The sequence below is a fragment of the Nycticebus coucang genome, chromosome 19 (assembly GCF_027406575.1).
Source record: "Nycticebus coucang isolate mNycCou1 chromosome 19, mNycCou1.pri, whole genome shotgun sequence".
Classification (NCBI taxonomy): Eukaryota; Metazoa; Chordata; class Mammalia; order Primates; family Lorisidae; genus Nycticebus; species Nycticebus coucang.
In genome coordinates, this window is record NC_069798.1 from 17,896,038 (window position 1) to 17,919,123 (window position 23,086).

Here is a 23,086-nt window from a genome sequence, read left to right on the forward strand (position 1 = left end):
AAGGCATTGCAACTAAGCACAAACTTAGCTGAGTTTCCTAGCAACCAATCAAAAATTGGAACCATAATTCTATCTGAAAGAATAACCACTCTCATCAAGATACAAAATTTTTTGTAACATGAACTTTTAGAGAAACTCTCATAAAAATATTAAAAGGTATTAATAGGATCATTAAGTTTTGTTAATGTCATTTGTTTCTTTAGTGACATAAACCACCTTTATATGCAGTTACTCACATTAACTATTTCTTAAATCTGTGATTCTTAGAAGGGTGATTTTGTACCCCAGGGGACAATGAGCGAAGTCTGGGGACATTGCTGGTTCTAATTACTGGAATGAGGGTGCTACTGCCACCTAGTGGGTAAAGAACAAACATGGCTAAACATTCCACAAGACCTGCCCCACAATTATCCACCTCAAAATGTCAGTAGCTGACTTAAGAAATAATGGATTTCTCTAGGACATCAATTTTAAATCACAGGTTATCTTTTTACAAACTAGTCTGAGAACCAGATTATACATTTATCTTTCTAGTGACTTAGAAGTAGAAAGAGTGTACTGTGGATTAAAAAATCTAGCTATGACATTAGACAATCCCTTTATGATCCCTCTTAAATACATATACATACATACACACATACGTACAGGTGTGTATATATATATGTAACTCAAAAACAAAGACACTTGTAAACATCTATTGTAGGATGAACTCCAAGACCTCTAGATTTATGGGACAGAAGTGACAACTATAGTGAAAGTGAAGCCCCTAACTTGCCCAGATAAAAAACCAAGGAGATGGGCTACATTAGAACACCTAGTTTGTGTTCCTCAGTATGAAAGCTAAAAGTTATGTACTATCTAGCACAGAAGAAACTGTCCTGTCCAAAAAAATCTGAGGGAAATAAGCAGATTTTTATCGAAATGTAATCTGTGAAACATATACTTACCAAATGCCCAACAATCATATTCCTCAATATTCATCCCGAAGAAATGAAATTTATGTCCCAATGAAAAACATATACATGTATACAATGATTTATAGCCTTTCTATTTGTAAAACTGAAAACTAAAAAAAACCAAAATGTCCCTTAAAACGTCAAAGGCTAAACAAACTATGGTGTATCTATATCACAGACTATTACTCAGCAATTAAAAGGATTAAACTATTGATACACACAACTTACAAAGAACTCAAGAGTATTAATTATGCTGAATGAAAAAAAGTCAATCTCAAAAGGTCACATATTGCATGATTCCATTTACACAACATTCTCAAAATAATGTAAATGTAGAAAAAGATACTAGGGGTTACCAGGGATTAGAAATGGTTGGGGGAAGGGTACACTACTGTACAACACATTGGCAACCTTCTGTGACCCTATCATTATTTCAAAATTAAGAAGTTATAAAATAATAGAACTGAATAATCTACTGAACTGAAACTCATCTGGATTTTGTTTCCCAAACCCAAAATGTCCTAGTATACCTGACAGTATGGACAATGCCTTGTTTCATTCCTGGAATGATAGTTCCTAGATGACAATATAGAAGGACACTGTTTTCTAATCGGTTATGGCAGAAGGATATATATCTAGCTAATCAGTCAACATATGAGATGAAGTAGTGACCAAAATAAGACACAGTTCCTGACCTCCTGAAATTGAAGAGTCTAGAGAAAAAATAATTAAACACATACAGTATTTACAAATTATTATGTAATTACAAGGATCAAACTGCTGCTACAAGGATCCTAAGTATAGTCTACTATACTTACGAGGACTTGTCTACAAAGTAATTGAAAACTCACACAAGATGAGAGTTGATTTTTATTTTATCTATGTCTTTTAAATTTTCCAGATTTTCGTATTAAACATGTACAATGCTCATTTTAACCAGAAAAATGTTATTGGGGAAAACTTTGAAAAACTCACCCATTATTATTTAGCAATACTGATCAAGTACAACGAAACATCTAAGTCTACTACAATGTAATGACTATATTATACCTAAAACTGTAATCTAAACCTGCAATATTAGCAATATTACAGAGATTGACCAATTTTATTAACAGTAAAGATGGGAGTACACATCATTCCCATTTATTCTCACCCACTATATTTTATTCTATATTAAATTTTTATGGAATAAATAAATATTTATGGAATAAATATTTACTCTATAGAATATTTAAAGTAATTTCTTCCTTTGTAAATTTTCTACACGGTACTTGAAATTCTGGCCTATGCACTTCTTCCCTTGGCTGATGTTAAACCAAGGATACATCCTTTCCCTGCAGAAAATCTTAACTGTTTTGAGTGTAACAGAACTCAGTGAGTCCAGTGAGTACTTCTAGTAAATTATCAAACCTGAGGGTGGTTTTGGGACCTTCCAAACTTATGACTGGTATTAGTGAGGCCAGTCTTACAGACTGTCCCCCAAAACTTCACAGTTAGCTAAACACTTATACTGTATCAGAGGTGAGGGTAGTGTTGGGGATTCATACACAGTTAGCTAAACACTTACACTGTATCAGAGGTGAGGGTAGTGTTGGGGATTCATACACAGTTAGCTAAACACTTACACTGTATCAGAGGTGAGGGTAGTGTTGGGGATTCATACACAGTTAGCTAAACACTTATACTGTATCAGAGGTGAGGGTAGTGTTGGGGATTCATACACTGTTTCTGCAATTGTCCCTCTCCCCATCAATTTCTCTTCTCTAAATAATCATTCCTATTAACACAAGATCTAACAACTAAGTTTACAAACTAATCCTAGAAAAACTGCTGCATACCTCATTGCTGCATTATCACTACAGTCAGTTTCAAAGTACTCCTCTTGGGAACCCTCATATGCATATAAGATTTACTATCTTTCCACCTTAAAATAAAAATCTTTCTTGACTTTCTATCTTCCTCCAACTATTAAACTGTTTTTTATTTTCCTATATGAAAAAGTGCCTGAAAAGAACTGTCTTAACTCACTGTTACCACTTCTTCTCTTCCCCTTTTCTCAAGAACATATTCCAGTCAGCCTTTTGTCTCCATCATTCCACCAAAAATGCCCATCTTGGTCATTCAATCCAAATGTCAGTTTTCAATCCTCTTATTTAACCAATCAGCAGAATTTAATACAGTCAATAATTCTCTCGGTTTTAGAACACTTTCTCTACTTTCTAAGATAATTACACTCTCTTGGCTTCCCTCTAACACACTGGCCACTCCTGCTCAGTCTTACACATATTCCTAGAAGGAGTTCCTGATGTTCCCAATGTCAAAATATTGGAAGGCTCATGGACTACAACTTCAGATTTCTTTTCTTATCCATCTTTATTCATTTCTTAAGTGATCTCTTTCAGTATCATGGCTTTAAATACCCTGACCTGTTCCCTTAACTACAAACTAACATACCCAACTACCTACTGGTTATCAGTAAGTCACTCAAATTTATAGGTGCCAAGCCAAACTCCTAAATCTGCTATTCTCCCAGATTCTTTCTTTTTTTTTGGGGGGGGGGGCAGAGGCTCACTATGTCACCCATGGTAGAATGCTATGAAGTCCCAGCTCACAGCAACCTCAAACTCTTGGGCTTAAGCGATTCTCTTGCCTCAGCCTCCCAAGTAGCTGGGATTACAGGCACCCTCTCCCAGATTCTTAATTTCAGGAATGGCAACACCATTCATCCAATTACAGAAGAACCTCCACAGTGGCCCACCTACTGACTACCTCCTTCAAGTTGACCTGATTTTCATAGACCAGACATGCACCGCATTTCTAGCTCACAGCAAACTCAAATTCCTGAGCTCAAGCAGTCCTCCTATTTCAGCTTCCCAAAGTGTTGGGATAACAGGCATGAACTAGCATTTATTGCATTAAATAAGCTTGCTGTGCCTTTCACTTTCTCTGCTTCTTCTAGGAGTGTCATAATGCAAAGACTGGTTCGCTGATGGTATCTCAAATGTTTCATAGGTTTTATTTACTATACAGAACCTCCCTATACTGAACACCTGACGTTCACCTAATTTTCATAGACCAGACATGTACCACATGTGCGTATCAGTACAGCAGGCCTACTTCCTTATGTTGACCATCTCTGTATGTTGACCAGTTTGTTACAGCCCCTTATATGCTCAACTACAGAGGTTCTACTGTACTTTGAAATAATCCTTAATGCTGTCCTCCTGTACTCCACATCCAATCTATCAGCAAATCCTAGATATTATGCAAGCTCTACCCTCAAAATATTTGGTAAAAGCCTAAGCAACACCAGAGAGACCCTGTCTCTACAAAAAAAATTAAGAAAAAAATTAGCCAGGCATGGTAGTCTGCGCCTATGGTCCTAGTTATGTAGGAGTCTGAGGCAGGAGGACTTCCTGAGCCCAGGAGCTCAAGGCTGCAATGTTTTGATTGCACCACTGCACTCTTAACACTGCACTGCAACAAAGTGAGAATGTGTCTCAACGAAAAGTAAAAGTACAGTAAATATTACAAATACAAATTGACTATTTCTACTATGTCTCCATAGGTATCACACTATTCAAAGCCACCATCATCTCTTACTCAAATACAGCAAAACCTTCTAATAGATTTCCCTGCTTCAACTACAGCCTGTTTTCCATACAGCTGCCAGAGGTATCTTTGCAGAAATAGACATTCAGATCATATTGCTCCAGTGCTCAAACATTCTAGCAGTATTCCCTCTCTCCCTCAGAATAAAATTTCAAGTCCTGGGACGGGAACGCTGGCTCACGCCTGTAATCCTAGCACTCTGGGAGGCAAAAGCAGGTGGATTGCCTGAGCTCACGTGTTTTGAGACTAGTCTGAGCTGGAGTGACACCTTGTCTCTAAAAATAGCTGGGTGTTGTGGTAGGTCCTTAGAGTCCCAGCTACTTGGGAGGCTGAGGCAAGAGAATCGCTTAAGCCCAAAGAGTCTGAGATTGCTGTGAGCTATGACACCACAGCACTCTACCAAGAGCGACAAAGAGACTCTGTCACAACAACAACAACAACAACAACAAAGATCCTTATAGGCTACAATACAAAATCTTTCGAGGCCTAGCCTTCACTATCCCTTGGACCTTATTATTTCTCCCCACCTTCACTCATCAGCTCTCATTAGGCTATCTCCTTGCTATATACTTCAAATGCACCAAGTATGCTGTAGCCATAGCATACTACTCCTTTTGTCTGTGCAATGCTCATTTTCTAGATGTCTGCTCACCACCCTGAAATAGTACACCTATCACATTTTTCTCTTTCCCTTTACTCTGCATATTAGTTACATAATAACACTTAGTCATTATTAGACGTATCTGTATCTCATATGGGTTCTTAAAAGAAATAGGAAGTTCTTTAGCTAATAACATTCATGTAAAATTAAGAACTTATTAGCATTTCCCAAACGTCTTCTATAAAACTTTACAGTCTTCACGTTGCAAAACAGTCTGGGGCTGAATAAATATGAAAGCTGAAATCATGGAAAATGACAATAATTAATGGTACGTTATTCCATGGCCTTTACAATTTTTTTTCCCAAATTATTAATAACTCTATTACTGTCAGTTACAAATGCATAGAGAAATAGAAAAAAAAAAAACTTGGTTCATTTTAATTTAAAACATTAGAAATGCTGAGATTGTTTTAAGGCTGGGCACTGTAGCTGCACCTATAATCCTAGCTACTCGGATTAGCTAGGCAGGAGGATCACTTGAGGCCAGCCTGGCGAAACACCATCTCTGAAAAACAAAACATTTTCAAATTTAAAATCCTGGGCCAGGTGTGCTGGCTAACGCCTCTAATCCTAGCACTCTGGGAGGCCAAGGCATGTGGATTGCCTGAGCTCACGAGTTCGAAACCAACCTGAGCAATAGCGAGACCCCCGTCTCTAAACATAGCCGGGTGTTGTCATGGGCACCTGTAGTCCCAGCTACTTGGGAGGCTAAGGCAATGGAATCACTTGAACCTAAGAGTTTGAGGTTGCTGTGAATTATAACACCATGGCACTCTACCAAGGGTGATCAAGTGAGACTCTGTCTCAAAAATAAATAAATAAATACATAATAGTAGTTAAAGTGTTTTAATTCTTTGTAAAAATTTTATCAAGAGTAGTTTGAACAGTGGTTCCATTCTCCTAATAGTGTAACTGATGATTTGAGAGTAAGCATCTTTTCCATAGCTTAGCAAACTGTCATACTCAGAAGGATTGTTTGGACCAACTTCCAACATTTATCCTTTGAACTTTCAATGTTATAAAATATCCCCAAGACTTTCTTTAACCTGAGATTATGTTGGGGATCAGCCTCGATACATAGTGGGTTTACTTCCTGGTGGCCTGAGGAGACCAAAACATTATTAGTAGGAATTATAGAATATTAATATAGAGAAATATAGACACAGACAATGAGATAGTTTTAAGAGCAGCAGGGCTCGGGAGGCGGCATGCACTTCCTTATGAGGTTTTCAGTATGCCACCCTGAGTATTAAGCTAGCTCTGTATTTATTTCATCCATCAGTGTTACAGTTATAAATCTCATGAAAGCAAGGTAAACAATCCCATCATGGTTACTGCTGCGCTTGCAATCCTACTAACTAGACTAACTCTACAGCTGATTACGTTAATTGCATGGATTTACTTGTTACTTTTTACTGCTTCAAAGTATTATGGTCTTAATGTAAACACAGTCTTGATAAGGAAGCCAATCAGAGGCTGACTCAAGGACCAAATCCTAGCTGACCCAACAGTCACACACCACAGATGTGATGTTTTAATACTCTGACAGCTCTATGTCCAAACAGATAGATTCCTCTGGCCCAATCAAGAGACAGAAGAAAAGAGATCTTTCTTCTCCTTATCTAGTCTGGATTAAGTCTTTCTGAGTTGGACAAAATTTAAAGAATTAAATTAAGAAATTTAAATTAAATTCTTAATTTCCAAAAACCACTCCCTCAGAGGACACAGCCTTGCCCTGGCAGAAAGTAGCTTCGAGACCTCCAGCCAGCTACTGCACTGCAGCTGTGGGGGGAGGGGAGGTATACAATACGCCAGGCTTTAGAATTAAAGTGACAGGATGTCGCACTTTGTGCTCAAAGCCAGGAAAATGGGTCTGAATCAAAATCCCCATAACTGTCTCCCTTTGTCTAGACTTTGTTCCCTATTCCTAATAACATTTCTAATCAACTAACAATTAGTAATTGAATATTGGTTTCAAACTTATAAAATCGTTAGTACTAGTAATGCAAGCACATCAAGCTATGACTCCTCCCTTAAGTATTCCCACATGCACCCTTCAGTATTCTGCCGGTCTCACTTCCTCTGCAATATCTTTTTCATCACAACCACTTTTATTTGTATCAATGAGTTTGCCTTCATTAAGCACCTGCAGCGCCTATCTAGATTCTCTCAAATGGCAGCAGTGTCAACATTCCCATGGCCAGCAATTTATTCTATAACTCTATTTACACTGGATATGGATTTCATTTCCAGCACTATCACTTTTCTTTTTTTTTTTTTGTGGTTTTTTGGCCGGGGCTGGGTTTGAACCCGCCACCTCTGGCATATGGGACCGGCGCCCTACTCCTTGAGCCACAGGCGCCGCCCAGCACTATCACTTTTCATTTCTTTGTCACATTTTTATCGTTGTTGGCCAACTCCCTCTTTCAAATATCCAAGTTTGTAAAATAACACATAGGTTTATTGCTGGAAGCAACACAACTATAAGTTTTGCTATAGGTACATGAACTGACAGATAAACAGTGACCAATCACTGACAAAATCTGAAAGTGGTATGAATCGTCACTAATCATGACAGGCATCTGTTATTTACATAGTGATTTGTAAATTGAACAGATAACAACTAAGGATGTACTTTATCCAATTATTCACAGTTAACATACCACGGTAACTGAAATTTGAAGGGTGGTTTTGGGGTAACAGGTGTTATTAAACTAACTGGGGTAACTGAAATTCATGCTGATCAGAACTGCACAAAGTGAGACCTACCTGTATTCCATAGGATATCTGTTTTCTCATGCATGGAATGAGGATAACAACAGTACTGTTATCTCAAAAATGCTATGAGAATTAAATTCAAAAAGACATACAAATAAAGCATTTCAATATAGTCCCTGGACTACAGGGCATTCACTAAATATCAGCTCTTATTTTTGATAAGGAATATGTCAAAAAATAAGAGATTCATGATGTAATAGATTCATGGTAATCAAAAGCAATCAGTTTATTTACTGTAAAACTTCTCAGACCTTTTAAAATCTTAATAAGCATGTTAAATCTTCCAAAGTATTTGGCAATAATTATCAAAATCTATCTGCCACAAAATAGCAAATGCTCGATCAAAGTCCTAATATAAATAATTATATTCTTTTTGCAAAATGATATTTCCATTATCAGAATCCTACCACTGAAACAAGCCATTTTAAAAAGTTAAATTCCCATCTCCTAAAACTAACAAAATGTTTTCATATATGAAAGTCACATTAGGTAAATAGCTTTCATCTATAATCTATAAAGAACTTCTTCATATTAATAAAATTAAACCACAGAATCTATAACGAATAGGAAATTCACAGAAAACATGCAAGTGGCAAGTAAGCATATAAAGTTACGCAGCTTCACTAATAATCGAATACAAATTAAAACAAGATTACATTTTCTCCCTGTATGTTTAGCCAACATTAGAAAGGCTGAGTATATAAATACTGAATATATAGTTTACATGCTACTACAAATCCACTAGATACATAGTAGAATAAGAATGTCCACACTATGTAGGAATGTGACCACATGCAACCTTTATTGAAAACAACTTGGCAATTGTCCCTCAAATATTTTAAGTATTCATATATTTTATTCTAACAATTCTATCTCTAGACTTAATCCTATAAAATCTTGCACAATGGTGGCACCGGCAGCTCAGTGGGTAGGGTGCCAGCCACATACATCAAAGCTGGCAGGTTCAAACCTGGCCCGAGCCAGCTAAAACAACAATGACAACCACCACCACAACAACAAAAAAATAGCTGGGCGTTGTGGCGGGCACCTGTAGGCCCATCTACTTGGGAGTCTGAGGCAAGAGAATCACATAAGCCCAAGAGTTTGAGGTTGCTGTGAGCTGTGACACCATGGCAATCTACCCAGAGTGAGGGCTTGAGGCTCTGTCTCAAAAAAAAAAAAAAAAAAAAAAAAACAACCTTGCACAAGTAGTCAAAGATACAGGCACAAAGATGTTTGTTCTAAAAGTATTTGTAACAGTAAAAGACTAGAAACATCTATCAAAACTTGGATATGATTTTACTAAATACATTATGGTATAGCCATATAGAGAATGCTGCCATTTAAATAATGAAGTTAGGCTAGGCACAGTGGCTCACATCTATAATCCTAGGATTCTGGGAGGCCAAGGTGGGTAGATTGCTTTAAGCTCAGGAATTCAAAACCAGCCTGAGCAAGAGCGAGATCCCATCTGTACTAAAAAGAAAAAAACTAGCTAGGCATTATGGAAGTCGTCTGTAGTCCCAGCTATTCAGAAGGCTGAAGCAGGAGGATTGCTTGAGCCCAAGAGTTTAAGGTTGATGCCACAATATTCCACCCTGGAGCAACAGAGATATGTCCCAAACAAACAAAGGATATGTTAAATAAAATCTCAGTTTTTAAAAAATTAAAAATTAAAAAATAAAACACAAAGTGTATTTATACTGGTAACAAAGGGCAGAAGAAACTACACTACCACAAGACACATGCACAATTAAATAGTAAACCTCAAGCACCTCTGCTTGGTACATCTCTTATGAGAGAATAATCCATTGTACAATAATAAGAGGAAATACAATACAGCAAGCTGTGACAATGCATACTCTTTGCCCTTCAAACTTACATAATGATTGTGATCAGTTTAGGTACTGAAAGAAAAAGGTCCTACTTCTATAATGTCAAGCTTCTGAATCATTCTAACCAAAGAGCACACTGATGGAAAGCACAATAATTTTACAGTATTATTATTTGCAACTTGGCCACATGAATTAATTAATACTATTCAAAAAAAGCTAAAACCAGAAATAAACTAGATGCTGTGCTGAAAAAAAGATAAAAGCTGTTAAACCAATCTCAAATTTTTATGTTCATTAAAAAAAAATCCTTCAATGAATCCCCAACAATTAAAAAAAAAAATCCTTGATTATTCCAATCAACAGATTTTATATAAATTACACAAACAATTGAGTCAGGATTTCTACATGCATCACTTAATCTTACTTAGAAAAATTAAGTAATTTGGTCAAAGATTCCAAAAACAGTAAGCTACAGGGCCACCACTTAAATCCAAGTCTGTAGAATTAACACTCAAACTTGTAAAGTCCTTTTTTTTTTTTTTGGAGGCCAGAGTACAATGGCATTATCACAGCTCACTACAACCTCAAAATCCCGGGCTCAAGAGATCCTCCTGCCTCAGCCTCTCAAGTAGTTGAGACTAATGGCATGGGCCACCATGCCCAGCTAATTTCTTTTTTTGTTTTAAAAGAGATGGGGTCTTTCTCTTACTCAAGCTAGTTTCGAACTCCTGTCCTCTTCCCTCTGTCTCCTAGAGTACTAGGATTACAGGTGTGAGCCAATGTGCCTGTCCTGAAATACCATGTACATTCTTTAACATAAATACAACAATTTGTAAAACTTCTTATATTTTGAATATACATTTAGTAAAATTCTGTTGAATGAGGAAAGCTACTAGGCCTAGGAATGAAAAATACACAGATATCTAGCTGTATATTAGCTTTGTAATGCCTAGGGATGAAAAATACACACATATCTAACAAATATAACTGTTGGCCATCTTTGGAAAGCCTCTCTATTCTAATTTGACTTTTCATACTATAATGACTATGCTTGTTGCTTCATTAAATATACATCTTTAAGGCAATAGCTATCTTTCCAAGTTATCATATGACATTTAGTCCCAATCTATATTCATCGAAGAAACAGATTCTGTATGCCCACTCTCAGCCATTGCTCTAGGCACAAAGCATCAGCAGTGAGCAAAACAGACAGACTTCCTGCCTTTTCAGAGCTTTTCAAAATTCTAGTGGAGTTTATGCTCTATGAGGCCTGACAATTAAAATCCCCCAAAAAGTGCTATGCATCTCCCTTGCTGATTTTCACTATAGTCGCCTTAGAAGTATTTCCCTTGGGAAGTTATGCACTGATGCCCACACCCAGTCTAACCCTCAAAGCAATTTTGGAATTCCTTTTCTGGAATGGCCATTAGAGCTGTCACTGCAATTACCTCTAATGTAAAGAATGTCATTAAAATGTCTCCCTTTCAATATTTCTTGATCTTCAGTCATTGGGAGCCAGATCAGATGAGTAAGGGGAGTGTTTCAATACAGTTGGTAACTGACTAAAACTCGCTCACAGACAGTGCCCTGTGAGTTGGTGCATCATCGTCATATAGGAGACAGGAGTTGCTGGTGCAAAGTTCAGGTCCTTCTTGCCTTTTTCTTTTTTTTTTTTTGGTAGAGACAGAGTCTCACTTTACAGCCCTCAGTCGAGTGCCATGACGTCACAGGACTCACAACAACCTCTAGCTCTTGGGCTTACGCGATTCTCTTGCCTCAGCCTCCCAAGCAGCTGGGACTACAGGTGCCCGCCACAACGTCCGGCTATTTTTTGGTTGCAGTTTGGCCAGGGCTGGGTTTGAACCTGCCACCCTCAGTATATGGGGCCGGTGCCCTACTCACTGAGCCACAGGCGCCTCCCCTTCTTGCCTTTTTCACTCAGCCTTTTCAGCACTTCCAAATAGTAAACTTGTTTAATGGTTTGTCCAGTTGGTACAAATTTATAATGAATAATCCTTCTGATATCAAAAAAGATTAACATATAGCATCACAGCTCACAGCAACCTCAAACTCTTGGGCTTAAGCAATTCTCTTGCCTTAGCCTCCCAGGTAGCTGGGACGACAAGCAGCCCCCACAATGCCCAGTTATTTTTGTTGTTGTTGTTTACTAGGCCCCAGCTGGGTTCGAACCCACCAGTCCTGGTCCATGTGGCCGGTGCCCTAACCACTGATCCACAGGTGTGGAGCCTCATGCCAAGCTTTTTTATTATGATTTCCTGACTATGTCTCTATCAGTATTTACTTGGTCTGCTATGCTTCTCGTAGTAAGCCAATGATTCTGATGCACAATTTTTGCAATGTTTCTGTCAGCTGTGCTCACTATTGGCCACCCTGACCTCTCTTCATCAAGTGATGCTTTCTCTCCCCTCAGAAAAACATTTAATCCATTTGTGCACTGCTGTTTTTTTCATGGCATTATCCTCATAAACTTGGACTAACATGATCCTGATTTCACTTCCACTCTTGCCAAGTTTAACAAGAAACCTAATGTTTGTTCATTTCTCTAATTCAAGCTCTAGCATTCTCCCAACAGCACACAAAAAACCTAACAACACGAACACCACTCAGAAAGAAATCATCACTTGTTGACAAAAGCACAGCTTTGGACAGTGATATACCAACCTTACTGAGTTTATACAGTGCTGCCAACATAAGCACAGGATGGCAACTTCACAAACTTAATTGTCTTACATTACATATATGTAAGTTTATGTAAGAAGATAGTGGTTCACTCTGAACACAAGTTTTACTCTTTTTTTTTTTAAGCAGGAGATATGAATTTAATATTATAGGCATAAGTTGAATATTTATATCACATTCCAGAAACTAGTAAAGAGAATTTACAATCACCTTTTAATCCAAGGAGTACATGATAGGTTTTTCATAAATATCTGCTATCATCATTATTAGCGTGCTCTCTGCATAGAATATATCCTGATTCTGTTGTGGGTCTTTGTTTCATGATGATTTCCCATAAAATTAACAACTACAACCTTCACAACACATTTTGACCCCTGTCTTGGCAATGACATAAATTCTTAAACACTAGTGTTTAAGACATTACAAAGTACTAATGCCTCCATCCTATCAAATACATTGCCTATGTTCATATTGCTAAATAATAGTCTAGATTTCTGGATTCTAACCTTAACTATTTTTGGTTGAAGTATAATGTTAAGCAGGTACACAAAAGATAAACGCAGTTTTACTCTTAAGGTTCAAAACAGTAATATTTCAAGGATAGGTCTGCATGCTTTTGTTATATTAGTCTTTGTACCTAGTTTAAAAAATTTTTTCCATTAAAAAGCTAACACCTTTTAAAGAATAATGAAGGAGGGAAGGGGAGATGGATGGGAGGGGAAGGGGAAGGGTAAACAGTGGGACCACATCTATGGAGCATATTTCAAGGGTACAAGTCAAATCTATTAAGTATAGAACACAAATGTCTTAACACTGTGATTAAGTAAATGAGGTGAAAGCTATGTTAATTAGCTGGATGTAAGCACTCCAATTTGTACAAAACATCAACACGTTGAATTCCGCAAAGGCTTAAATGTATTCATGATATATATGTGACTTAATAAAAGGAAAAAAAACAAAATAAATATAAAAAAGAATGAAGTTCAAATACATTGTATACTTCTGGTTTTTCTTTTTCAAGAAAAAGCTTGAAATATAATTCTGTTACTATAAATAATATCCTTCTTTAATAGTAGTATGCAGAGTACCTTATTATGTAATAGTCAACCCCATAAAGTTAGAAGACCATTTCTCATTTTTTAAAAATAATCTAAATGATAAATTTTGAAGTATCAATCCTTTAATTTCAATTAGACTCCTAAATTATGAGGAGAATTTTAGACAGCTTACTGCCTTCACCTCTTTATTCATTTCCCAAGTTGAGAGAACATGGTAAGTAAGGAGAGGAGAAAGAAAGAAAAGAATTCTTGCACCAGTCTGCAAAGGGAGGATAAAAACCAAAGCCACATCAAAACTAATAGAAAGAATGCATCTAGACTTTAACCTGTTATGTTTTTAGAAAACTACTACTACCACATAATGTTAGGTTCCATAAATACCACTGAAATAATAATTATTGATACAATATACTAAATAATTGCCATTTAATTGTTCCCTTTTCAAAGAGTTCTCTGAATTAGTTTTTTTTTTCATTTCGTCACTTAACCAAGTTTTAGTGTAAGACATTCCACAAATATTTCTTTTCCCTGACTAGTAAACCCCACTTATAAAAAATGGTAAGTACCTTTCTTGATAAAGAGATAAATACGCAAAAGTAGGAGTCTATTCAAAGGAAGATTTTTGACTTTATCTTAACTCAGAAAAGAGTTAGTAATATCTCAACAAATGCAAGCAAAAGTTGGAAAATCAAAAGTGTTTTCCTTTACAGTCTTAATTTTTCAAGCTTTTCTTAAAAAAAAAAAAAAGTTAAAATACAGTCCTCTAATTTCTTCCACCTATTTAGGTGTAAACAAAAAAAGGTTTAACATAAAATATGCAGCTTGTTTTTGTAAAATATATCTATAAAAGTTTATAACAAAATGTGTATGAAAACTTCATTAATAAAACCATCATAATAAATAACTTTTTCATTCAACAGGTAAATACATAAAATTAAAATACTTTTAATACTTTTAAATTTTATAAGAAATTTAAATGGTTAAGAAAGCAGATACTGCCAGAACACTGTAAAACTTCCCCTTTTCTTGTGACTGTAATTTTCTGTGGTGGTGTTTTTGATTCTGAAATAAAATTTAGTCTAGGCTCAGCACCTATAGCTCAGCAGGTAGGGCGCCAACCACATACACAGGAGCTGGCGGGTTCAAATCCAGCTCAGGGCCTGCCAAACAACAATGATGACAACTATAACCAAAAAATAGCTGGGTATTGTGGCGGGTACCTATAGTCCCAACTACATGGGAGGCTGAGGCAAGACAATCGCTTAAGCCCAAGAGTTGGAGGTTGCTGTGAGCTGTGACGCCACAGTACTCTACCCAGGGCGACAGCTTGAGACTGTCTCAAAAAACAAAAAATAATAATAATAAATAAATAAAAATTGGTCTACGGCCATACTACCCTGAACATGTCTGATGTCATCTGAAATATCAAAATGTAAATGAAATTCTTTTCATTTGTCTTGATCTTTAAAATAGTAAAAATTTCCTCAATGATTTTGTCTTACTTTATTTTTGAAAAGTATCTTTTCCTTCTTCAAGTTAGATATCTACATAGAGTATTTTCTATTAAGAAATTCATAAACAATGAGAACAAAGCAAAAAGTAATAAAATTACTGTAGTATAATAAAAGGAAAACCTGTACATTCTTACAAAATATGACATTTTTAAACAGTTTGTCCTTAAGTCTAACGCAAAAAAATTTTTTTCTCTATTTTTCTTAGGGTAAAAAATTTCTATAAACACCTCAACACTTTTCTCTAAAAATAACTATTTTCTACATGCACACTGCTGCATGCATAATTTTTTCTTCTTCAAATCTTATATCATATCGAACCATGCTGCAGCAACATCCATTTTTGTACACACCATACCTTTTCTTAACTATAAGTTTCTAAGAAGTGTGCCATCATTACTGTAACTGCTGCCAGAACCATTATCAATTTTCTTGCTCTTTCTCCTGGTAACCAAAATGTATGGAGAAACATCTGAACTCCTTTCTGATCTAGCACTGACTGCATCTTGCTGTTGTTGTGAAACTTTAATTGACCTAATAAAAAGAAAATAAACAATTTCCACCATGGGCACTAAATAATTTGGGGTAAAAAATAAATGGAGCTAGTACCAGTTTTGCAAAGCTACATGCTTGACAACTTATTTTATTATAGTCCTTTGTTTTCAGTGTAACTCATCAAAATTATAAAAAAACTCTTAATATTTTTTATTAAGTAAAATTATATTACTTCATAATTATCAACAGATTAACATTTATTTACTTTATCTGGGTACATTTCAGGGATCTATTTTTCATAATAAAAATCTAGCATATTTTATTACAAATACATTTAATTCTATCTTATGCTTTTAACCTCAGCATATTTTGTAAATGAAATAGCTTTCAGTTGGCAATATGCCAAATGTTTTAATAGACAATTAATGGAACAGAGCACCACTTCCTGGCTTTTAGTTATTACTCACAGAATACATAAAAGAGAAACATTATAACAATTTTATTCTCTGAGATTGATAATAAATTTTAATGGACTCACATAACTCTAAGACAAGAGTACAACAGCACCTCTATTGAGCATTCTAATAGAAAATTATTTTAGTATTACCTTTCAGAGCTGATACAAAGTATCAAAAACACCCATAATAATCAGGAGAAATTCATATAAATTAATATATCCTTGTAAGTAAAGTGAACTGTAGGGCAGACTTTTTTTTTTTTTTTGTAGAGACAGAGTCTCACTGCATCGCCCTCCAGTAGAGTGCCATGACATCACACGGCTCACAGCAACCTCCAACTCCTGGGCTTACGCGATTCTCTTGCCTCAGCCTCCCGAGGAACTGGGACTACAGGCGCCCGCCACAACGCCCGGCTATTTTTTTGTTGCAGTTTGGCCGGGGCTGGGTTCGAACCCGCCACCCTCGGCACATGGGGCCGGCGCCCCACCCACTGAGCCACAGGCACCGCCCGGGCAGACTTTTTTTTAAGAGGTTGTACTTATAAAGATAAAATTATATTTTCTCATTTTCTAGCTCTGAACCAAATATATTTGGGTATGCATTAATTGGCTTTAAAAAACAATTAAACAATACAGCATCCCCCCGCCCAAAAAAAAAATGCCCAAAAGACACAGCTTAAAAGACTAAAGGGAGCAATTTAATTTGTAAATGTAAAAAACAGAAATTTAAACTAGTTTCAAATTCAACATTGCCTTTTTATGGAAATGATTTTTACTTACTTAAAACTTACATTTTTATGAATCAGCTAAGAATTTGATACAATCACTTTACTTTCAAAGGCTAATAATAGCATTCCAGTCAAGAGATACAAAGCTTAGTTACCTTGATTTGGTTGCATATTCATATTTGGTCTGGGGCCATAGTTTCCCATTGGTTGCCCCTGGCTCATTGTCATCTGATTCTGTACTGGCATGCTCTGTGATGATGGCACGGAATGGTTATAACCTCCCATGGATCCATGGCTACTCGAAGGCATATTCATGGAATTGTTTGTCATATTGAGTTGATTGGGTCCCGGTCCCTGCATAGGCATATGGTTAGGCCCTTTGAAGAAAAATGATGAGAACCAAAATATGAAAGTTAAAGAGATGGCCCATACACAAGTGCTTTAAAAGGCTTTTTATTTTTTGTACCATGATAATAACAATAACTTTAATTTTTCATCAAAGCAAACAAATGGCAGCAAATACTGTGAGATAGATATTATTCCCATTTTACAGATTAAGAAACTGATGTTCTTGACTTTCTATTTTTTTTTTTTCTTTTGGCCGGGGCTAGGTTTGAACCCGCCACCTCCAGCATATGGGACCGGCGGCCTACTCCTTGAGCCACAGGCGCCGCCCAGAAACTGATGCTCTTGAAAAGCCAGAAACATTCTGGAAAAAAAAAAAATAGAAAACTAGCTTTATAAGAAAGCAAAATATATCATAATTCTAGAGTAATTAAAAGTGTAAATACTAAAATTATGAATAGACTAACAGATTGACAGATTCTATAGTCTAAAAATAAACCTAAATACATAGTTAAGTAAATGATAATAATGTTGATATTAAGTATCACTGGCAAAAGAAAACTAATTTAGTAAATAGTATTACAACAAGTGAGTAGCCATCTGGAAAAACCAAGTTGGATTTGCTGTCTCATTCCTTCCACTAATTCCATATTGATAAATTTAAACATTATAAAAGAAGAAAACGAGGATACAAAAAAATCCACAAAAGGGAATTTTTAAAATAATCTTGGAATGGAAGAGTCTTAAGTATGCCAGAAAACCCAGAGCATAAATATTAATGAATTAGACCACAAAAAAATTATAAACATGACCAACAAACCAACCCAAAAATAAAAAGATAAAATTATTTTCTATCCAGAGGTGGTTAAATCCACAGATGCAGAACCCACAGACATGGAGGGCTGACTGTACTATTTTTATATAGAGCCAGTTTGAAGTTCTAAGATCATAGCACAGGGGCAAAGTGGCTTTACTCTCCTTAACAGAAAACCAAACACAAATATACAGTGCCTAGATCTCCACCAGCAATAACCCAGTGTTCAGGTATGAGAATGGGACCACAGAGTAGTGGGAAAACTCTGAGTAGTCAGTAGAAAAATCAAACTTTCACATTTGCAACACCACCACCACCACCCACCACCCCACCACCACCCAAACCCTGGGTCTGCCGGTCACCAAGGGCAGGAGAAAATCTCTCCTCCACCATGGTTTCTAAACTGGAAAAAGTGAAGCTGAAGTGGCAAATCAGCTTCTCCACCTCCGTTAGTTCCCTGGCAGGAAACTTATCCTTGCCTTGGCTTGGCTTGCAGGCAGCATCATGACTGTCTTGAAGACAGGTAGAGACAAACTAAGAAGGTGGGACTACCATCCCGACACTGAAGACATGGCCAAAGGAGATGTCCAGTCAGACTGGCTGTTCAACAGCACAACACAATAGGAGGTACATTCAACAGGTCCCCTAGGCACGACCCACTATCCCCAGCCTTCCCATACTGCCAAAATAATCCCTTTGGGGCCCCCTCTCCATTCAGGACAGTTAGCACTTTGACCATTTACTAGAGCCAAAGTGAACCTGAGCTTAAGGTGTTATTGAGAGCTGAAAAAGAAGTGACCTAGTGGCAAAAATTTGTTTAGCAAATATATTCCTTAAAAACAAAAACTGCAGCAAACAAGGAACCATGATCTCCTAAAAAGGGACAAAGTAAAAGTTCAGTGACTAACCCTAATGAGATGGTGATTTGTGAGGTATACCAAGAATTCAAAACAGCAGTTTGAAAGAAACTCAGTGGTCTCCAAAATCACATGAAGTCTCTGAACAAAAATTCAAAATAACAGTTTAAAGGAAACTTAGTGATCTCTAAGACAACATAGAAAAGCAATTCAGAAATTTATCAGAGAAATTTAAGAAAAATATTGGGGGGAAAATGTGGAAATCTTGGAATTAAGAAATACATTTGCTGAACTGAAGAACTCTTTAGAGGCTACCATCAGCAGAATGATCAAGCAGAGAAAAGAATCAGTAAGCTCAAAGACTGGCTATCTGAATATACACAGAGAGAAAAAAAGGAAAAAAAGAAAAGGAACAAAGATTGTAAGATAAAGAAAACTACCTCAAAAAAAAAAACAAAAAAACAAAAAAACAAATCTAAGAATTACCAATGTTCCAGAGGGACTGAGCAAGAGCAAGGGATAGAAAGCTTACTCATAGAAATAATAATAATAAACTTTCCAAAACTTAAGAAAGACATAAATATCCAAGGACAGGAAAGGTCTTAGAACACCAGTGTTAACTCAAAACACTCAAAAGTCCGCTCAGCGCCCGTAGCTCAGTGGTCTGGGCACTGGCCACATACACAGGGGCTGGCAGGTTCAAACCCGGCCAGGGCCTGCTGAACAACAATGACAACTGCAATCAAAAAAATAGCCAGGTGTTATGGCAGGCACCTGTAGTCCCAGCTAATTGGGAGGCTGAGGCAAGAGACTCACTTTAGGCCCAAGAGTTGGAGGTTGCTGTGAGCTGTGACGCCATAGCACTCTACTGAGGGCTACATAGTGAGACTCTGTCTCAAAAAAAAAAAAAAAACCACCTCTCAAAAGTCAAGGACAAAGAAAGGAGCCTAACTAAAGGCAGCAAGAGAAAAGCAGCAAATAACATAAAGGAGCTACAATTTGTCTGGCAACAGACTTCTCCAAAGATATCATATAGAATAGGAGGGAGTAGAAATGACATTTGTATAGGTCTCAAAGAAAAAGAAACAGCCAAGAATACTGTATCTAACAAAATTATCATTCAAATATGAAGGAGAGATAGTGTTCTCCAGACAAATAAAAGCTGAGAGAATTCACTACCGTGAGACCCATCTTTCAAGAAATGCTAAAGGAAGTTCATCAATCTGGGGGAGGGAGGAACCACTAATGTGCAAAAGAAAACTTTTCAAGGTTTAAAGCACACTATCAAATTTTAAAACACATGTGTATCTTTAATTCAACAATTTCAGTTCAAGGAATTTATCCTATAGGTATAAAGTTTTTATGTGAATGTGAGGGATGAAAAAATATGCCTATATATGCATTGTAAATATATTTATAGGCATTTTCAAGGCAGCATAATTTGTAATATCAAAAAAACTAAAAACCTGTATTTCCACAAGGGAAATAAATGTTCAAATAAAGTACATTCATAAAACAGAATTTGATTCAGTCACCTATAAGATAGCACTTTATATACTGAATGGGAATGATGGTCTCCAAGATTTTTCTTTAAGAGAGATACAAACACTATATGATGGGTGCTACCATTAATGTTTTTTTTTTAAAAAAAAAAGAATAAGAAACAAATATATACTCGGATTTGTATATACAGAGAGAGTATTTCTTGAAGGATAACTAGAAACCAATGCCTCTCTAGAACTAAGAATCTGACTATATACCCTTTGGTACCTTTTGATTTTGGCTTCATATGCACATATTATTGAGTTTAAAAAAATCAATTATTTTAAAAAGGAATTTGAGGCTTAGAGGTTACTTAACCAAGATCAAACAGCATATAAGTATCTCTACAACTGAGATTACAAAGTAAAATATTAAAAACAAAACTAAAATAGGAAATTAAGAGCTAAGACACAAATCTGTGAGCATAAAAAGGTTAGATAAATGATATAAGAAACAAAGAAAATAGAAGTTACTGGCCTCCCAAATTCTTGTATACCTAACTATAACTTTATAGCTATTGTTAAAGAATCTCTTAACTAATGTTTTGGAAGCTCTACAGCATTCTGGATAACCAATGTCATAACTGGTTGATTATCTCTGGCTTATAAAAGAGTATAACTATTATAGATAGCCTTCCACAAAAAACAAAATGTCATGTTAACAATAATTGCATTGTTGCTCAAATGCTTCTTCAGCCTCAGGCTTGAATGTTACATGGAGAAGACAAGTCAAAATCCTAATTCAAGGTATGACCATGACTAGTTATGAAACTCCTAACTAACTAACCCTACACTAGCACTACCCCTTACAGTTCTAAAAACAGTGTGTCTTGAGCTAAATGTGATTTGGCAAGACGTTTCTTCTGACTACAATCTGACTACAGACTGAAAAGTAGTTATGTTTTTATTCCTACTTCCACACTAGCTGGGAGTCCTCAATGTTGCAAGCCTTAGCAGGAAACAGGAGACAGCCACTAAAACACCACTGCGCTCCTACAAGATCAGTCACACATCAATCATCTTATAAACCAATTTACCTTGCCTCTTTTGTACTGTGTTCTCTTGCTGATTTTATTATACTCATCATCTTTGGACAATGTTATCAACAATACAATCAACTAGAAAAGAACACTACATTAAGTATACTAATTATTACCATTTTTCTTTTTAATTTTTTAGAGACAGGCTCTTGCTTTGCTGCCCAGACTGGAGTACAGTGGGTCAGGCAAACCTCCTGCCTAGTCTCCCAAAGCACTGGGATTACATGAGTCACCATGCTCAGCCTCTAATTCCTAATTATAATAATTAATTGTTCTGTTATTTTAATTTACTTCCATTATTGCTAATTGTTTTTGTTAAGGAAACCAACTTTCGAATTTAGGAAGTAAAAATATTCTCATGTTAAATATAGAGAATACTCCACCAAAAATTATAGCTATGAGTTGTTGCTGTTGTTAAAAAAACAAAATAGCTTAAAGATACTTTTTACATTACAAATTCAAACCAACAAAAGGTTAACTAAATTAATTAAATTAGGCATTTAATGGCCTAGAGATATCATTCTAGTGACTCCAAACCTAAAATAAATAAAGGAAAAGGTTCACTGTATAAGAAAGCTCACATTATTTTTTAGCTTTTAATTTTGCTTTAAAATCAATTCCTGTTTTTATATTATAGATAACACAGGTATTCAAACAAATGTAAAATCAGCTTCAATAATATCAGTGAGAAAATACTAAATATACTAGCACTTTAGAGACTATTTTGTTTTCCCCTATGCGTTTTTCCCAGTGATACTATTTCTGAGATGAATCAATTTTTAAGTAAATAAAAACTCAGGAAAATGGTATAGTACCTTTTTAAAAACAAATTTTAATTCTTAAGCCATGGCATAATGTCTTTTTTTCCCAAAAAGCATCTAAAGTCAACTGTATTGCATAGTTTCAGACAGACTAAATTTAGCCAGTTCTGTTCATCAGAGGAATGCTGTGTGTCAGCTACATTAAAGCCCAAGGGCAGCCTGATAAACACTGAATACAGGTCACGTAGCTCTGTAGCTAACAAACTCTAAGAGAGCTTGTACTCGGGGGCATTCAAAGCAGTTTTGTCATCAACAATCTAGTATCCCTTGAGCCCCCATGTCGTTTCAGTTGCTAAGCAACTCTGGTGTTAATGTTTTAGAGGAGAAAAACTTACCAGGCATCTGGCCGTTCATCTGGTTCTGCATGTGTGGTGCAGGAGGACCCCCACCTACCATTCCATCTGAAGGCATGTTGTGAGAGCGTGGAGGTGGGGGAGGGCCGCTCTGATTCATCCCTCCAGGACCCATAGGCATATTCTGTGTGGGTGGCTGAAAGAACACAGTTTAGTAAAACAAGAGAAAATGTTAGACTAATATATTAAAGATGCATATGGTATAACAGTTGCCTAAAAATTGCATAGGAACAAAAACACAAATGCATTTCAATTTCTCCTAATGTATTTTAACCATGAACTTAATAACATCATATTTAACATATCTCCAAACTTTAAAGTATATTTTACTTTATAAAATCTCTATAGTGAAAATAAAAAAATCACCTTTGCAACAAAAAGAATTCTCATTTATTATTTATAATATGTCTATTGTTATTTAAATTATGTTAAAAAATTAACTTTCATTATTGTTATTTGGATATAATCATTATTAATGATGGATTTTACCTGAAAACGTACAATAACAACTATGAAAAAGCCAA

At 36.1% G+C, this 23,086-nt stretch overlaps 1 protein-coding gene across 2 annotated transcripts in view; it reads right to left on the bottom strand.

Moving 5' to 3' along the window:
- Window positions 1–23,086, bottom strand: part of SS18 (SS18 subunit of BAF chromatin remodeling complex) — an 89,385-nt gene that overhangs the window by 16,007 nt on the left and 50,292 nt on the right. For both annotated transcript variants that reach the window (XM_053571224.1, XM_053571223.1), the window contains exons 4-5: window positions 22,545–22,698; window positions 16,947–17,168 (exon numbers count right to left, since the gene is read on the bottom strand). In XM_053571224.1, coding sequence (XP_053427199.1) covers window positions 16,947–17,168; window positions 22,545–22,698 — 376 coding nt within the window. The remainder of the gene's footprint in view (window positions 1–16,946; window positions 17,169–22,544; window positions 22,699–23,086) is intronic.